Source organism: Pteronotus mesoamericanus, unplaced genomic scaffold (assembly GCF_021234165.1).
Source record: "Pteronotus mesoamericanus isolate MK-2021 breed Mesoamerican mustached bat unplaced genomic scaffold, CSHL_Meso_final contig_94, whole genome shotgun sequence".
Classification (NCBI taxonomy): domain Eukaryota; kingdom Metazoa; phylum Chordata; class Mammalia; order Chiroptera; family Mormoopidae; genus Pteronotus; species Pteronotus mesoamericanus.
Window position 1 is genome coordinate 31,567,536 of NW_026555285.1, and position 19,626 is coordinate 31,587,161.

Genomic DNA, 19,626 nt, shown 5'->3' on the forward strand with positions numbered 1-19,626 from the left:
CATTTCTGGGATACAATAACCCACCAAAATGGGAAATAGGCCAAAAGACCAGCAGGTTATCAGTAAATTAACTTTGCAATTTTGTAATGAAACTTCCAAGTTTTTAAATATTATCATCCAAACTTGGGACAAATCTTTACTGTGGCAAAAGCCTGCATCTCCTGAACACATGCTCTAAATGGCCAACACCTCTCAACAATTACTAGATGGGTTATTAGTTATGAAATTTTCCTTGACCAGGGACAAAGGCACTTATCAATCATGTACTTCACCTGCTTTGACCTGCCTCAGTAAAACAAAGGAAAACAATCATCAGAGTATACTGAAATAACATTGTTTTTGTAGAAACCTGTGAGATTTTCCAAAGCAATATTTTTCAATCTTTTTAAAATCTACAATGCCTTCTTCCACAATCCAATGCATAGCTAGATTTAAACTTCACTTATTCATACATTTCTTCCATTCCATTTGCCATATCCAAGTGCCAGCCATATTATCTGAATTTTTTGCAGCAATTTTAATGTGACAAGCATAGTTTAACTTTATCAAGTAGGAGTAACAGTAAAAATTGAAGACTGCTGAGTATTTCCAACATACACTAAAATAAAAACTTTTTTTAAGTTAAAGTATTTATTTTATTTAAATTACCAATAATATAACTCCTTCTTTATACTTTGGGAAAATATTCAGATATATAACTTCCTTAAGGTGATCTTCCCTTCCACCTATACTACCTGGTCTTTTTGTTAAGTTCACCTCAAAAACTCCCATTCTTAAGCCCTTACATATGCCAAGCTCTGTGCTAAGCATTTCATAAACATTATCTCCTGTAATCTTGTAACAACCAGGTACTACCATTAGTTCCCTTTTGCAGGTAGAAAAATAAATAAATAAAAGCAAGCTCCGAAAAGCTAAGTAATTTAAATTAGATAGCCAACTAAAAGTGGCAGTGCCAGGATCTGAGTCTATATCCATAACCATTGAAGCATACTTCTCTAATATATTAAAGTCCTTTTTTAAATATATTTTATTGATTATGCTATTACAGTTCCTAATTTTCACCCCTTTATCTACCTCCACCTGGTACGCCCATTCCTGCCTGCAATCCCCCCCTTAATTTATGTCCATGAGTCATGCATGTAAGTTCTTTGACTACTCTATTTCCTATACTGTTCTTAACATCCCCGTCTGGGTTGTACCTACCAATTTGTACTGCTTAATCCCTGCACCTTTTCCCCCATTCTCGTCCTTCCCCCTCCCAACCCCCCTAAATGATCTCCATATCTACAATTCTGTTCCTGTTCTGCCTGTTTGCTTAGTTTGTTTTTTAGATTAAATTGTTGAAAGTTGTTAATTTATTGCCATTTTAATGTTCATAGTTTTGATCTTTTTCTTATATAAACCCTTTAACACTTCATACAATAATGGCTTGGTGATGATGAACTCCTTTAGTTTTACCTTGTCTGGGAAGTACTTTATCTGTCCTTCAATTCTAAATTATAGCTTTGCTGGATACAGTAATCTAGGTTGTAGGTCCTTGCTTTTCATCACTTTGAATACTTCTTGCCAGTCACTTCTAGCCTGCAAAGTTTCTTTTGGGAAATCAGCTGACAGTCTTACGGGAGTTCCCCTATAGGTAACTAACTGCTTTTCCCCTGATGCTTTTAAGATTCCTTCTATCTTTAACCTTTGACATTTTAATGTGTCTTGGTGTGGTCCTCTTTAGGTCCATGTTGTTTGGGACTCTCAGTGCTTCCTGGACTTATATGTCTATTTCCTTCACAAAATTAGGGAAGTTTTTCATTATTTCTTCAAATAAGTTTTCAATTTCTTGCTCTTCTCCTTCTGTCACTCCTATGACTCAGATGTTGGTATATTTGAAGGTCTCCCAGAGATTCCTTAGCCTATTCTCATTTTTTTGGATTCTTTTTTCTTCTGGCTGTTGTGATTGAATGCATTTTTTTCTTCCATATGTTCCAAATCATTAATTTGATTCTTGGCTTCGTCCCCTTCAGTGTTGATTCTCTGTATATTTTTATTTCATTTAATATAATCTTCATTTCTGCCAGGGTCTTTTTTATGCTATTTAAGTACCCAGTGAGTTCCTTGAGCATCCATATAACCAGTGTTTTGAACTCTTCATCTGGTAAGTTGCTTATCTCCCTTTCATTTAGATTTTTTAATGGAGTTTTGTTCTGTTCTTTCATTTAGGTTGTATTTCTTTGTTTCTTCATTTTGGCAGCATCCCTGTGCCTGTTTCTGTGTATTAGGTAGAGCTGCTTTGATTCCCTTAGTAGCGTGTCCTATTGTAGAAAGGCATACCTGTAAATTGTGTGGGGTGAAGCCTTAGGTAATCACGAGGGCAGGGCAACCCAAGTCACTGTTCTATGGCTTTTGTGGGGGACAGGGCTTGGAGAAGGGATAATGTTGCTACCTGGCCTCTGGAGTTTTGCCCGGGACAAAGCTGTCTCCCGGCTCTCGCCCTATTGCCAGTCACTTAAATTTCTCCTCGTATGCACACTGGTGCCCTTCCAGCTGTTGCCCTTATGCTGAATCCCAGACAGGGTGAGTCTGCCTAAAGCCTAAGTCTGTTGTGGGCCCTTTAAGAGGAGTCTCCTGAGAATCCTGCAGTTTCTTCTACTGCCCCAACCACCACTGGTTTATACAGCCAGAAGTTTCGGGGATTATCTTCCTGGTCCTGGAACCCTGGCTGGGTGGTCTGGTCTGGAGCTGGGATCCCTCGCTCTAAGGTACCATCCTGATTTTTATCCACCACAAGTGGATGTGGGACCGCCCATTCCACATCGCCATGCCTCTTCACACCACTCCACATCACTGTGCCACTCTGCATCTCCACACCACTCCATGCATCTCTGTGTCTCCTACACATCTGGATGAATATGGCTCTTCTAAATCCTTGGTTGTTGGACTTCCACACAGGCTCGATTTTCTGACAATTCTGGGTGATATCTGTTTTATAGTCTAGTTATAATTCTTGCTGTAGTGGTTGGGGGAGGTGAGGTGTGTTTACCTATGCCTCCATTTTGACCAGAAGTCTCAAGAGTTCTATAATGGTCACTTTTCTCTCAGATCTTCAAAAAGAAAGGGATCATGCCTGTCTGGTCCACCAATTTCCTAACATATTGTCAGTTCTCAATAAAAATAAAATTATCAAGTTTCAATTAGCCTTTGCTAAAGAGATTTTTAGCTAGCAATATTTACTCTGAACATTATTTTGAAACTATACATGAGCCCATCCAGAATTTTTGATTCATTCTGACATTGAGGCCAACTGAAAATCTAAACAGTACCACATTAAGCTGATTTACATACCACCTTGAGAACAGCCCAACTTAATAATTGCTATGAATGTTTGATATATGTCATTTCCTTAACATGAGACAATCACTTAAACTTCCAACCAGAAACTTCATTAATTCTGGTTTCCCTTTACCAAACAAAAATTGTAGGCTTTACGTATTTACCTGATAAGCACCATCCAAGTTGCCTAGCAACCAAATATGACAAGTTTTAAAATCAGAATTTGTAAGTAAAAAACTCTTTATTTGGCTAGTTCTATCCTTCATATCCACTACTTAAACTTTTGGTTTATCTGTCAATCACCTGAAACTCTACTATGTGCCAGACACTGTGCTGGGCCCTGGGGATGTAACACTAGGTGAGTGACAGTCTCTCCCTACATACCTAACGTGGGAGATAAATCATTCATCAAGTATAAATCTGCTATTTTACGAAAATCACTTCCCCACAGTACTACCAGACGCATATCAGGGGAGCATCTAACAGAGCCCAGGAAAAGCCCTCCTGAGTAACAGCTGACATGGAGCTGCACTCATCACGTGCCACAATTCTGATAAAACTAGTGAGTATTCCCAGCAATAAGACAATAAGGAAATCACAAAATGGTTCTATTTGTAAATATATGTGAAAAATGTAGGGAAAGCATCACACAAATGTTAATTTCCTAGACATATCTTTGCAATACATAATGTCTAGTACTGGACTTTCTTTGAGTAAAGGTGAAATAGTGTTTAAATTTAACTTACTTGAACTATCAGAGTAAATGGCATCTTTTCCAAACATGTACAGTTCTCCATCTTTAGAAATAACAGAACTACTTCCATTATTGCAGGCTGTATACACCACAATCTTTCCTTCCATCTTAATTATCTTTTTAGGTTTATATGGTTTTGATTGTCGTCTGCTCTTAGCTTAAAAAATTAAATCAAGGCATCAATGCACAAATAAAAACAATATAAAGCACATAAGAAAAGTTATTTGCATTTATGATATACTTCATTGTATTTATTTTCCCAAAGGCCTGGGTTTCCCAACATGTCATTCAAAATGAGTCAACCTCCAAGTCTCATCTAGTTAATTAATATTTAGGCTATCACTGTCAGACCTTCTTATACCACAGTGAAACACCCAATGGGAAACACAATTTTCTAACAAGCTTCTAGCAAGTCTATTCTCTAGATTAGCTATTTGCATTATCAAAATCATTTCACTACCATATATTTTTAAAAATTCCCTTTTTTCTCAAACTCTATTTCACATGTATTATTATGCTAGAAACTAGAGAATAAAATCAGTTCCCCGTTCATTCAAAACATATGTATTTTAAGTAGCTACATACAGTCAAATAGAGCCTGTATGGAAGGGAAATATACATATAGAGGGAAAGTGAATAAAATTAAATGTAGATAATTCAAGCAACCTCCGATTTCAAAAGCTAAATCTCTGACATGAGCAAAATATGGGAAAAATCAATCTTCCTTTCCTTTATTCAACCCCAGGTTTGCATGCCTTTCAGAATAAAAACATACTGCTGTGCTGGGTAAAATTCTGAGACTTTAAAATATGTACCATTATAGTTTTTTCATATAATATGATCCACATACATATATACAACTACTATGTTATCTGGTACTCTAAATGCAAGAAGGAAAAACTAGCTGTGCTAAAGTTTGTAAAATACTTAATGACTATTTTTAAAAGATTTCTTTCCGGTAACTTTAATTCACATACAATTTTTATGTTAGGTTCTGACTTAAAGCCTAATCCTCCATGCTACCCCACCATGCTACAATGTACAAAGTAAATTAGAAGTTTCAATAAGAGAAACATGACACTTTCAGGGACACTGAACAAAAGAATAGAGAAAATAAGAGATAAACAAAATTGTTTATTTTTTCATTGCTAAGGAATTGCTTTCATCTTAGAGAAATAACACCAAGAAGAGTGCACTGCTATCCAAGGTTACATAAGCTTCACTTTATTTTGAAATATATATTCCTTTCAAAATTTGAGGTTACCTACAATAATATATTGAAATAAACGTTTTTAAAAATTACACCAACTGACAATAACAGATAACAGCCAAGTAAGCCTAAATCATATTAAAATATAAATCCTATAAGAAATCTGCAATCCCAATTATTTAATAAACAGTATACAACCACCATTAACTTAATGTGCCCCAGCGTAAAATCCTCTATTAACTTGCTGAGGTTACTGCTGTTGAAATTGATATATCTTATGTTAATAAATTCTACACTATTTTTACTCAAAGTCCAGTTGATCAGTTAACTTACTTGACTCTCCATCTTCTCCTTTACTAGCAGATCCTGTAAAGAATATGCTTCCATCTTCTGCAACTAAAAGGGCGTGAGAGCCATCATGTCCAACAGAGAAATGCACAATTTTTGGAGATTTCGTAATTGGTAGCTCAACCCATTTTCCTGCTGACGGACCACCTTGTTTGATTCCAAGACTCTGGTACTTGCCAGTGTAATATATCTTAAACATCAATAAAAAGGAGAAGAAAAATAGGAAAGAAAAAAGTAATTATAGTGGCTTTTGGAGCAGTGCATCAGGTTTTATATGAAAAAAAAACTTCCATATTTTATTAAAAAAACAGAAATAACAAGAACTCAAATTCTTTTTTGATAGTATTCAACTTCTGTGAGTGAGGAGAGAAACAAGAGTATTTTTCCAAAATATGAGAGAGTTGCAAAAAGACAGAGTTCTAATAGTTTTTTCACATCTATTCAGAATACTTACCTTTCATCTTTCAATCTTTAAGATACTATATAAGTATCCTAAATAAATATAAAAATATGCTTAATAAACACACTCAGAACATACAACACTAGGAAATTCATAAAATTCTCAATTCATTTCCCTTAGTGCATAAAGCCCTACATAAAAATATACTACATTTGCCTGGAAATTTTAATTTTCAGAACTCTTTTCATGACCTTACTTTATCCTGACACTCACTAAGAAAGAAACTTCCATCTCTACAGACCAACCACTCTACAATCTATAATGGAATTACACAAGTTCCTACTTCCTCCAACTTGTACTCATTTTAAATTCTTAAACATCCATTATTCCATATTTCAACATGAATAAAATTTTACCATATAAAAAACAAGAAATAATTTAAGTCAAAATTTAAGCATGTGAGCTATGTAAACTAATTAACTGCTTATACCAAATGACTGTTTCTTAAAGCAGAGAATGTTAATTTTTAATCCTAAAAGAATAATTTACCTTTCCATTTGCTGTTTTCATTAGTGCGAACTCTCGTCCTGCACCAAGAATTGCTGACTCCTCATCAAATCCTGTACCTGACAATACAAGATTAATAAATTCTAATATTTTTTAATATGAATAATTTCAAACATAACTTGCACTATTTGAGTGATTTAAAAATTCAATTAATATCACACAAAAACAAGCATGACAAAATGTCATATGCCTGAATTTTTAAAAAATGTTAACAATACATAGACTACTCTAAAGATAGAGTTACCATAAACTTCTTAATTTGTTCCAAACTAGTGCCAGATAAATTTTTTAAATATTAAAAAAAAAGATTTTTTAAGTAATGTGAGCAATATCCCTTGAATTAATGAATGAGTAACACATTTTTAGTGAGCATCTATTAGGTATCAGGCATTATAGAATGTGTGAACCTTATCCTACTTAATCCTCACAACTATTGTGTCTGGTTTACAAATAAATAAATATAAAGCTTGGTGAAGTTAGTCTAGACCTACAATCATTTGAGCTTGAACAATGCTACCTGAATATCTGAATTATGGTATTTCAGATTCTCCATTCCATGCTTTTTTACTACAGAACACTTCATGAATTTGAGTACATATGTGTGTATATATAAACACACAGACCCTTATGCACATTTTCAAACTGGACCACTATGAGTGTATGAGTATGTACAGCACATTTTATGATTTTTTCTAATTACACAAATTATTTATTAGCTCAAGGGATTGTTAAATTTAAAAACTATCATTTAAATTCAATACTTTTCTATGAAAGAATTACAAAAATACTATATTATTAAGTAAAAAATGCAACATAATCACTAATGTCAAATTTATTAAATTTAATGAAATAATCAAAAGAGGTAGGACTTGCAACAAATCCTGTGTTAAAAAATGGCCTATCAAACCTGCAGCAGCACAGCAAACCAAAACTGAGACCCTGTGGGGACCAGCAATCCTGTTGCTACTACGACACTGCAGGAATAAGTATACTAAGTCCAAGAAATGCTCTGTGGCTGGCTGTATGTCTGTATCCGAATGAAAGATTATTCATCAGTTTATTAGGCCAATTGCCATTTTCATAATATATGGGGTCATTCTATGGCTATCCTGAAAATATGTTCAAACTAAAATTAAATGTTTCAATGAGATAACTATGTATATCACTGTGGTAACATTTTTACAACAGAAGTTTTCAAAATTAAATAATGGAATACAGATGGAGTATATAAAATAATGATGTCCGTAAGTGTTGTCTATGTAATTATTATCAAATGTTGTTTATTTTCTTTTGCTCTATGCAAAATGAAAATAAGAAATTAGTCACTTCCTTAAAATGGCATTCACATATCATACTCTGTTTAAAGGCCATATTTCCTAGTTACACATATTAATTCACGTGTGCTTTAAGTAACAGACAGCAAAACAGCTGCTAAAATATAAGCTATACTGCTTGCTGAAAACATATTAGTTTTCAAAAGGATACAGAATCTGAAAATTAAAATATGGGATAAAGGCTTATTTGACCATCTTACTTATAATATGCAAATCCTTTTCCAGATCAAAGAGCGAGATACCACAGGCATGTAAGCATTTTCTGGCCAGTTTAAGTTGTAGTTCTTGCTGTAGCACAGGTTCAGTACTTGTGGCAAATATTCTGACAACAAAGCCATCCTAAAAGAAGAAAGACATCCACAATATTATGTTGCACAAATTGGTCTTTTAAGGCCAACATTCCATCTAACAAAAACCAAGTAATTATAAAAGATTCCATTTACACAGATACTCATGATTCAGAGTACTTACATCTCTTGAAGCAGCTATCTGATTAATATATTCTCCATCAGTGAATAAAATATTTTGACCTTCAGTGTGGCAATCTGTGTAAAAGGAAAAAAAGTAATTCTATTATAATAAAAATAAACACCCCCTACAATGACTTTACTCCTCTGCTGAAGTCAGAATGAGAGATCTCCACGCAATAAGGATAAACTTAAACTCAAAGGGAGACTGCTTTTTAATAAAGAATTACAAATTAGCTGAAACTAAATAATTCAACTAATAATATTTATTACATTTTGTGCTTACATTTATAAATCTTCCATAATCAAGGAACTCAGAGCCCACCTAATTTCAAAATGAATTAGTATTAAAGTCTGATCATAAACATGCACCACGATGAACAAACTATAACGTTGGTTATATCATTTCAATACAGTCACATGCGAATGTGGGCAACACTCTTCCTCAGACATACGTCACAGTCATTAGTGTCACAGAAAAATACAGACAGACCTAATGCTTCTGTATTTGAGTCTAGGGTGTCCAACTACAGATATCCCTTGCTTTATAAAACAGAACTGGTTTTACAGTTTCCACTTAGAAGTTTAATGTTTATTCCCAGTATTTTTTAGCAGTTAGTATGCTATATACTTTTTAAACGTTCATCCCTCACAAACAGAGAAATCTATGTTTACGTATTTCTTTTTGTCTCAAAGCACTCATATATTTTGGCTAGAATACCATGTTTTGTCAATATGTCTGTGTCTGTGAACAGTGCACTTATATACTTTGATCAAAATGACGCACAAGCACAATTGTAACAAGGGATACCAGTATTACAGAAGGACCACTGGGACGTGTTAGTGATTGCTACTAAATAACATGAAACTAAAGCAATATCAACATTTAAATATAAACTGTGTCCTTTTGGAAAAATTAACATTCAGCAAGCAAGTAAGAAAGCACACACACTTCCCAAAATAACTGCAGAGAACTAGGATGAATCTCTCCATTAATTTCAATACCAAAAAAAGTAATAATAATATCTCATCTCTATGTGCACCTGAATCAACAAAACATAAAATTCTGTTTTTGGAATGCAGTAATGGAGCCCACCCACACGAGATGGATTACTCTATATCTTTGCCCAGGAGCTTCATACTAGCATACTTCCTTATTATAAATATGCAAAACACAGGCAGACCCTTACCAAATAGAGAATTCAGTGATCACAAACTGGAAATAGAAACTGGGAGACAAGGCCCACTGGTAGCCCAAGAGACTTGGTAATCAAAGAGAGGAGAAATCGAAAGAAAGAGTTCCTAGTCCACTGTACAGAATACAAAGAGGCGCAAGAAAGATGCTTCTCAAGCTCTAAGCAGTAAGATTTTAAACTAAAAAGCAAAGAAGAAAAACTCATTATAATTCAAATAAATGCAGAAATGAGGAGTGAAGCGGCGCAAGAAGAATAGCAAAAACCTTCATGATCTGAGGCAACCTGTCACTAGACATGGAGAGTAAATGACATAAGGACACAATATATAAGATATGCCAACATATAAAGGCTAAATTGACAATTAACAAGAAAAAAAAGTGTGTTTTAAGTTTGTCAAGGCTAGGCTGAAAACAACTTATTTATAAACTAGGCTATAAGACAAGTTGGGTCATGAAGCAAAAAGAATTACCAGAGTTATGTCAATCTTAGGCATGGTGTGTTCACTTTCATCTATCAACCTGACAATTCATTTCTGCTCATTCTTGACTATAAAGCTACAGGGCAGAGTTGCTCCTAGCTAAGGGGGAAAAAAATACTATTGAAGAAATTGCAGTCCGGGTCAAACGTAAAAATGACAAAAGGCTTCTTCAGGCTTGAAGGCAAATCTTCCTGCTGTGTGGTTTCAAAAAGATTTTCTCTTTATCCTTTCGTTATCCATTATATAGTGTTATAAGACAGCATCTTCAGGAAAATATCAAGCAACATCTGCCAGTTCAAAAGACACACAACATGGGACTGTGGTCCCAAAGTTTGATTCATTCTTCACCATGAATATGATACATATTTATAAAACACAGAAAGCCACACTTGCATTGTTAAAAGTTGCACTTAATATGTTAAATAATGTAGAGGGATGTAAGCTGAAGACAGTAACAAGTTATTTTTAATCATGGTGGAATAAATACAACAGTTTGAAGGTAGACCATTTGAAAATGGCCTTCTCAGTCACAATCCCTATTAAATGAAGAGAGTTTCTCAGAAGTAAATCACTTCTATTAGTATCCATCTGTTGAGCAAAGGTTAAGAATTTGCTTTCAGCTGTGGCTGGGTAGCTCAGTTGGTTAGAGCATCGTTCTGATACACCAAGGTTGCAAATTTGATCCCTGGTCAGGACACATACAATAATCAATGAATGAATGCATAAATAAGTAGAACAACAAACTGATGTCTCTCTCCCCACCCCCAATATCAGTAAATAAAAATTTTGAAATAAAGAATTTTCTTCCACGATGCTATCCTAAAATGACTTGCACAAAGACAAAGCGATAGGGATACTCATAAAGGTGTAATTTAACCCTGGCTGGTGTGGCTCAGTGGATTAAGCACCAGCCTGCAAATCCAAGGGTCGCTGGTTCAATTCCTAGTCAGGGCACAAGACTAGGTTGCAGATCAGGCCCCCAGGAGAGGGTGCACAAGAGGCAATCACATATTGATGTTTCTCTCCCTCTCTTTCTCCCTCCTTCCCCTGTCTAAAAATAAATAAATAAAATCTTTTAAAAAAAGTGTAATTTATATTGCCAAAAATTGGAGGAAACTTCTATTCCAATATATTAATCAATGAAATACATTTAATAACATTAAAATTATAATGTGGAAGACTATTTAACCACCTGAAAATCTATTCAGGATAATGAATGAAAAGGATACGTTAAAAAGCAATAGGTAGCATTAAATCACTTTTTTACAAGTATACACAAATACACATAGGAAAAAGACAAGAAGAGCATTAACCAATACATTATAGTGTTTATATATGGGAAGTGAAGTTACAGTTAATTTGATTTTTTTGTTTATATGATACTTATACAATAAATACAGTATGGCTCGGTTGGTTAGAGCATCATCCCAATACGCCAAGGTTGTGGGTTCGATATCCAGTCAGGGCACATACAAGAAGCAACCGATGAATGCATAAATAAGTGGAACAACAAATCAATGTTTCTCTCTGCCTCTCACTCTCTCCCTCTCCCTTCCTATTTCTCTCACTCTCTCTAAAATTAATACATCAACTGTGTTTTGTATATTCAGAACTCTATAACTACTTTTGCTCCCCCCATATAATTCTTTTTATTGTATGTATATGAGAGGGTGCATGTTATTTTAAAATATTTATTATTACTATTTATATCATTCAGACCAGAGACATGGCTAAAACTTGTGATACTGAAATAAAGAAAACTGTACACATATCTGAAAAGTTATTTACAAGGTTGCTTGAATAAGTCATCTGTTTTGCAAAGTAGCTTTGTGAAATACACGTAAAATATGGCATTTACCTTAACATAGTGTCATTTACACTAACTGGGATATATGTATATATAGCAATGCTCAAATAAATGCTTGATGAAGTTATCAAAATAAATTAAAAATTAACAAGCAGGCTGGGAGCCACCGCCCTTCTCAATGTGATCTTCGGAAGTAGTTCTCTATCATTTTCAGATGGTCAAGTACACACAGGTTATCTTGCTGTTTACCATGAGATTACTGACATATTAAGCATTCAAGATTTTGATACAAACTCCTTTTGAATGCATTAACGGTATAAGCAAATTCACAGACCTTCCAATTGAGAATATAGTAGACATTTGTTTGCCCAGTATTCCAAAAATTTAGGATCTACTGCCTCCGAATTTAGACAGCACAGTGATTTGAGTGATATAGAAGTAAAACCTCAAAATTAAAGCAAAATGGATGGTGCCCAAAGTGTGCCAGCATACTATTGAAAGTATAAATAATGCAATTTATTTTTTATAAAAGATTCTACCTATCCTTTTCTAGAGAGAGGGGAAGGAAGAGAGAGAGAGGGAGAGAAACATCAATGTGTGGTTGGCTCTCGCATGCCCTTTACTGCGAACCTGGCCTGCAACCCAGGCATCTGCCATGTGCCCTGACTGGGAATTGAACCAGCTACCCTTTGACTCACAGGCTGGCACTCAATCAGCTGAGTTACACCAGCCAGGGCTGAAATTTTTAAAAAATTCCTGACCTGCCCTGAAATCTTTGTCTATGAAAACCCTTTAAAATATAAGAAAGCCCAAAGTGCACTGTTGTTAAGTAAAAATAAACAGAAAGTTCTTTATCCCAGGCTATATGAGAGCCAGAGTTGTGATTTTATTAAGAGCAACAAAGTAATATCACCCCACTAATTCAGCAGCTGAAAAAGCCCTGGTGGAGTAAAGGTGGGGGATTGGGATGCAGATGGGCAAGAATTTAAAATCAAATATTTTGTTTAGATTTTATTTATTTATTTTTAGAGAGAGAAAAATAGAAGAAGAAAGGGAGAGAAACATCGATGTGAGAGAAACAATGATCACTTGATTCTTGCATGGCCCCAACCAGGAACCTGGCCTGCAGCCCAGGCATGTGCCCCGACCAGGAGTTGAACCAATGACATTTCAATTTGCAGGACTACACTCAACCCATTGAGCCACACCAGTCAGGAAAAAATCAAATATTAAAACACTATATACTATATTCCTGATGGTTGTTTTCCTCAGATGCATTAACTTTATATAGACCATAAAATGCTGTGCATGTCACCCTGCTGTGTGGCTCAGTTGGTGGGAGCATTGCCCACACACCAAAAGATTGCTGGTTCCATTCCCCATCAGGGCTTGTATCCAGGTTGCCAGCTCCATCCAGCTGGGGTGCATACATGAGGCATCCAATAGAAGTTTCTCTCTAACACAGATATTTCTCTCCCTCTCTCTGTCTCTCTTTCTCTCTCTCTCAAATCAATAAACATATCCTCAGATGAGGATTAAAAAAAATGTTTTGTATGCCAAGATTTTTTCAACCTATTTATAAGCAAGCACTATTCCTTGCTAATCAATCTTTATATGTCTAAATGACCTAACATGTATATCTCTTAAAACCAACTGTGAAGAAAGCAAACGAGGCGTTCACTAACATACCTGGTAACATTACAGTGCCATCTTGTTCCAGTGTTTCCGGGCTTATTCTTATGGCTGTCATGCTGTGGTTATTCACATCTCTATACAATAAATAACCCTGATAACAACAAAAAAAATTGCTAAATTGTGTGTTAAAATATTTTTTCATTACCAACTTAGCAGAAAAAGTAGCCAAATAGTTCTATATTACAGTTTTTTGAGGTACAAGAATATATCACTATTGACATCTAAAATAGATTAAAGATTAAAAATATAAGAACATGGGTAAAATTTAATAAGAGGAGAAATTATATAATATTGGGTATCAATTAACCTGTCATATTCTCAGATATATATATCAGATACTCTGTACAATACAGCACATTTAGTTCAAGATTATTCTATCACTTGCTAAGCAAATTAGAGAAACATCACTTGCTAAGTAAATAGAAATAACCACTATTTCTTTAACAAATATTTTAAAGAAAAATAACTGAAATATTTAGGTTAATATTTAAAAATCTACAGAGTAGTAGTTTCAGATAAACTAATATGCCACTGAACATGTTTTTGTAATAATTATTTTCCATTTCATTATTTCTTAGATAAAATACAGCAGTGGCAAATCAAAATTTGATGAGACAGGTTAGGTTTTAAGAGACAATTACTGAGAAACTGACATTTAAAATTTTAATTTCAAAATCCCAATAGTTGATATAGCAGTATTATTTTTTAATATAACAACAGTAATTTCTTTAATTTTCAAAATGCTTTCAAGTATCTTTTACTATTTGATGCTGATAACAAACTGTGAGCTGGACAAGAGACGTCTTCATTCTATATCCCCCTACAAGGGAACTAGGCTTCACCTCTCAGGTAGAGATAGTATAGAAATGAAGACCCTGCCCCTTTGTGCATCTTTTACTTGCTTCCCTCCATAGGAGGAGGCATGATGTATCTGATTACAGACACTCATTTGGCTACATTAGTCAGGTGATAAGAAGGCAGCGTTAAGGAAGAAACACAGGCCCAGCACTTTTTCTCTTTTTGGCAATACTTTGCATGATCCTCAATGCAGGTAGATATCTACTGGAAAGGCCATACACTGCCCCCTGCAAGGTATTGGTCTAGATACAGAATGAATCAATGTATGAAAATAAGTTCTAATTTGGCCTCAGGTCACAACTATATTCCAAATTCAGATTTGCTAATGATAAAGGCAGTCTTTGCATCCTATCTAGAGGCTCACTTACACAAGTTGTTCAACAGAAGACATTTTTCTTCCCACTTTACAGGTAATCACCAAGAATCAAATAAGTTAACTGACTTATCCAAAGTCACACAGATAGTGAGAAGCAGAGCCAGAGCTAAAAGTAGACATAAATTCTAAACCAATGTTCTTTACACTACATTACGCCACTGTCATAGACATATTAAAAACATATCATATTTGTTTAGATAGAAATGATATTATTTACCGATTAAACAAGTACAAACCACATGTTTTTAAGAATGAGAAAAAGTTTGTTTTATAGTGGATATTCCCCTACCTGAGCATACCCTAACCAAGATTTTTTTTCTTTTCTGTTTCTGATGCGAGATGTAGAATTGTATATATGGCCCTGCAAAATAATAAAAGTTAGTCTATCAACAGTTTCATCAATAATATAACCAATAAAAAAACCAAAATAGAGGAATAACATTTAATGCATTTGTTTCCATTAAGATTTCCAAAGAAGTACTATTAAATCAAAATTAGATGGTACTCTGAAAATGAAGGCAGAAACAAACAACACAATCAGTGTGGAAAATGAAGGTAGAAACAAACAGAACACAATCAGCTATGATAAAGAACTGCAAGAAGTCACATTACCCTCACTGTTCCACTGTATCCAGAGCCTATTTTGTATAGTCCATCCTTGCACAACAGATAAAGGAAAAATCCATCATTTTGAAGTAGACATTGATCATCTTCATCAACAGATATTTCTTTTAATGGCCACCTGTGCATTAAAGCTGCTTTTTTAATGCCATTGCTAAACCAGTCCTGAATTTGAATTTTTCCCACCAACACTGCCTGTACACTTCTCTGTAGTGAATTTAGTATTGTTGGCACCTAGTCAAAAGAGAAGAAAACAAAAACCAAAAAGACATTGGGAAATATGCCAAACATGAAACAGGCAAAATAAAGATACTTTAATCATATATCATCACTTATAAGAAAATAAATTATTATAATCGCATTAATGGCATAAAATATCTAGGAATAAATTTAACCAAGGAGGTGAAAGACCTGTAATCTGAAAACTATAAGGGACTGATGAAAGAAATTGAAGATGACACAACAAATGGAAAGACATACTGTGCTCAGGGATTAGAAGAATTAATGTTATTAAAACATCCGCGCTACCTAAAGCAATCTATACATTCAATACATTCCCTATCAAAACACCAATGGCATTTTTGACACAACTAGAACCAACAGTCCTAAAATTTATATGCAGCCACAAAAGACCCTGAAGAGCCAAAGCAATCTTGAGAAAGAATAACAAGGCTAAGAATCTGAAAAGAATCTGCTAGTAGCTGGTAGGATAGGTCACAGGGAGGTAGAGGCTCTTACAGTGGGTCCAAAGGGAGGTGATAACTAACTCACAACAAGTTAAATGTAATGGGGGAAATGGAGGCCAGATCCACTTTCTGTCTAAAGGACTTTGTTTAAATCCTAGGCCTTGCCTATTATATGCTCAGTGACCTTGGCCAAACTGTTCCATTTTCAGAGACTCTGTTCTCATAGATGTAACATGACTATAAACAATGCACTTCATAGTGTTTATCTATGAGGCTTAAGTGGCTGTAATAATATTATTATTTGAGAGGAAACACTAGCCAAATTTGATGCCAAGATTAGTTTCAGGAGGAAACATGGCGAAAAGGAGGGGTCTCCAGGAGGGATCAGTAAAACTCCTTGCTGCTGTTCCCTCGGGGACATTCCTGACAGAGCTGCCTCGGAAGAAGCAGTTCCACTACTTTGGAGGTTAAATGGCTGTGTATCCTGGCAAGAGCCACAGTAGCAGAACTGGGTAAAGCCAGGGCTCAGATGCAATGCTGGTTTACTGAGTGGTCTTGACTCCTCTGCAAAGATAATCTCCATCTCACAAGCTCTTGTTTCCTCTCCTTCTTTCTTCTCTCTTGCTGTCCCTAGTACCTAGTATAAGACGTACTTTGCTGGTGTTAGCTCATTTGAATCTCCAAGCAACTTTGAGAGAGAGATGATGGTGGTACATGGTGGTCTTATTTCTCTTTTTTATATACCTCCCCTCCCTACAAATTAGAAAACTAAGTTGGGATGAAATACATGTTCAGGGCACACAACTAGCCAGTGGAACATTGAGAAACCCATCTCTAGGACTAGCTATTGTTTCTATATTCCCCTGCTTACCTTGTGGATATTTCTCTTTTACTTTAGCACAGTGCTTGCAAACTTACTGTGGGTTACTATGAAAGAATAGTAAATCTCCCACATTAAAAATTTAAAAATGTGCATTGCAGAAGATTATCTGGCAGATATGGTGACCAGTGCCCTTTCCAATTTTTTGCATCTGTGATGAATCTGGCAGAAATTGGGACCCGATCAGAGCCCTTCTAATGGAACAAGCAAAAAAAACAAACAAACAAAAAAAAAAACAAAAAATCCCTCTGCTTTTATTTTTATAGCAATTCTCTAAAATTATTCTCCATCTTGTTTTGGTATATTTTTAAGTTATATTATAGGATGGTTGGTCTGCTTCTAACAGCATTTTACGCTAATCAGATTCACTCCCAGGATTTGGGGGTGTGAGAGTGGACTTGAGGAAGTGGTAGACTGGGAAGAGGGAAGATGGTTCCTGAGGAATGTGAGATGCGGTTATGTGTGAGCTCTCTCTGGTGCAGGTGGCAGACACCTAACAGCTAAGGCAATCACAAAGGAGAGTTTATCATCAAGACTTCATGTCATCCTTTAATTTTTCCTTGTCCCGGGAAGCTCTTTATTTGCCCTTTAATTCTAAATGATATCTTTGCAGGGTAGAGTAATCCTGGCTGTAGGTCCCTGCTTTGAATATTTCTTGCCAAAGGAGTTCATCATCACTGAACCATTATTATATGAATTGTAAAAGGGGCTTATTTAAGAAAAAGATCAAAACTATGAACATTAAAATGGCAATAAATACATATCACCAATTGAATCTAAGAAAACAAACTAGGCAAACCAGAAGAACAGAGACAGAATCATTGATAAGGAGAGTGTTTTGATGGTTGCCAAATGGGAGAAGGGTATGAGGGAACGGGTAAAGAGGTGAGGGGATGAAGAAGTATAAATAGGTAGTTACAGAATAGCCATGGGGATACAAAAAACACAATAGGAAATGAAGTAGCCAAAGAACCTATGCATGACCTGCGGACATGAACAATGGTGTGGGGATGACCTGAAGTAGAGGGGGTGCTGGAGTGAGAGGGGGCAAAGACGGAAAAATTGGGACAATTGTAATAGCATAATCAATAAAATGTAATTTATAAAAAATTTAAAAAGATGTAGTACATATATACAATGGAATATTACTTGGCCATAAAAAAGAATGAAACCTTGTCATTTGCAACAACGTAGATGAACCTAGAAGGTATTATGCTAAGTGAAATAAATTGCACAGAAAAAAAAGATACACCACTTACATATGGAAACTAAAAAATAAAATAAAATAAACAGACTCAAGCAGAGAACAAAACTGACAGTTGCAACAGGGAAGGGAGTGGGGGAGAGGGGATTAGTAAAATAGAGAAAGGGGATTAAGAGGTACAAATTTCAGTATTAAAATAAAAAAGCAACAGGGATGCAATGCACAGCATAGGGAATAAAGTCAGTAATATTGTAATAACTATGTATGGTAACGGATAATTACTAGACTTACTGTGATGACTATTTTCTAAAGGATATAAATGTCAAGTCACTATGTTGTACACCAATTATATTCCAATAGATAAGAGAAAATGAGTTTTTATGCAGGCAGGCCACATCCCCAAAGAGCCAAAAGCAGGGAGAGCACACAATAGAAGACCCTAAACTGACCAGTGCCGGATTGCCCGCTGGGTGTGGGAGTCAGGCGAGTACGCCAGGTCAGGCAAATAAGCCGCCCTGGGCTGGGGCAAGGGCACGCGCCCAGGCGGGAGGGGAATCCTGCTGGGGCCAGGGAGCGTGCTTAAGGAGCCGGCGTGAGAGTGCAGAGCAATCCACAGAAATAGTGGATCTCTGGCCAAAGGGGTCACAGAGCTGCCCCAAGCAGGAGTCAGACACAGACAGTAGATTCCTGGAAGGCTCAAACAAATGACACAAGGTCACATAGGGTCAACAACTGACGCCATCAGAGGCAGGCCCAGAAAGAAAAGTAAAGGGGAAAATAAATAAATAAATAAATAAATAAATAAATAAATAAACCCACCTACTACCATAGACATTTAATCCACAAAGTTAGGAAATCTAGACAGCCCAATTGAAGCAGAAGCAAAAATAAATAAATAAATAAATAAATAAATAACAGACTCTCACAAAAATGGGAAAACAAAGAAGTTCCCCCCAAATGAGTGGAAAAGGGGACTCCCCACAGAGAGAGCTAAATGAAATAGAGGCAGGGGAACTATCAGATATTGAATTCAAAACAATGGTTCTAAGGAAGCTCAATGAGCTCAGCCAGCTCAAAGATAACTATGAAAAACTGCAGAGAAACTACCAGGATCTTACAATGAACTATATCAACCTGGAAAAGGACATAGAAACTATCAAGAAGACACAAGAGGATATGAAGAATACCATTTCTGAATGGAAGAACACAGTAGAAGGAATCCAAAGCAGGCTGGATGAAGCCGAGGACTGAATCAGTGAGAGGGAGGATAAGGTAGAAAAAAGCTCTCAGAAAAAACAAGAAATGGAAAAAAGACTCAAAAAGAATGAAGAGGCATTTAGGGAAATGCAGGACAACCTGAAACATATTAATATCCGTATAATAGGGATACCAGAAGGAGAAGAGGAGGAGCAAAGATTAGAGAA

At 35.5% G+C, this 19,626-nt stretch overlaps 1 protein-coding gene across 10 annotated transcripts in view; it reads right to left on the bottom strand.

The window, feature by feature from the left end:
- The window catches only part of MYCBP2 (MYC binding protein 2), a 275,901-nt gene that overhangs the window by 201,474 nt on the left and 54,801 nt on the right, over positions 1–19,626 (bottom strand). For all 10 annotated transcript variants that reach the window (XM_054586458.1, XM_054586462.1, XM_054586453.1 and 7 more), the window contains exons 6-13: positions 15,424–15,666; positions 15,101–15,172; positions 13,572–13,668; positions 8,406–8,479; positions 8,135–8,273; positions 6,583–6,659; positions 5,619–5,823; positions 4,068–4,232 (exon numbers count right to left, since the gene is read on the bottom strand). In XM_054586458.1, the coding sequence (XP_054442433.1) occupies positions 4,068–4,232; positions 5,619–5,823; positions 6,583–6,659; positions 8,135–8,273; positions 8,406–8,479; positions 13,572–13,668; positions 15,101–15,172; positions 15,424–15,666 (1,072 nt within the window). The remainder of the gene's footprint in view (positions 1–4,067; positions 4,233–5,618; positions 5,824–6,582; positions 6,660–8,134; positions 8,274–8,405; positions 8,480–13,571; positions 13,669–15,100; positions 15,173–15,423; positions 15,667–19,626) is intronic.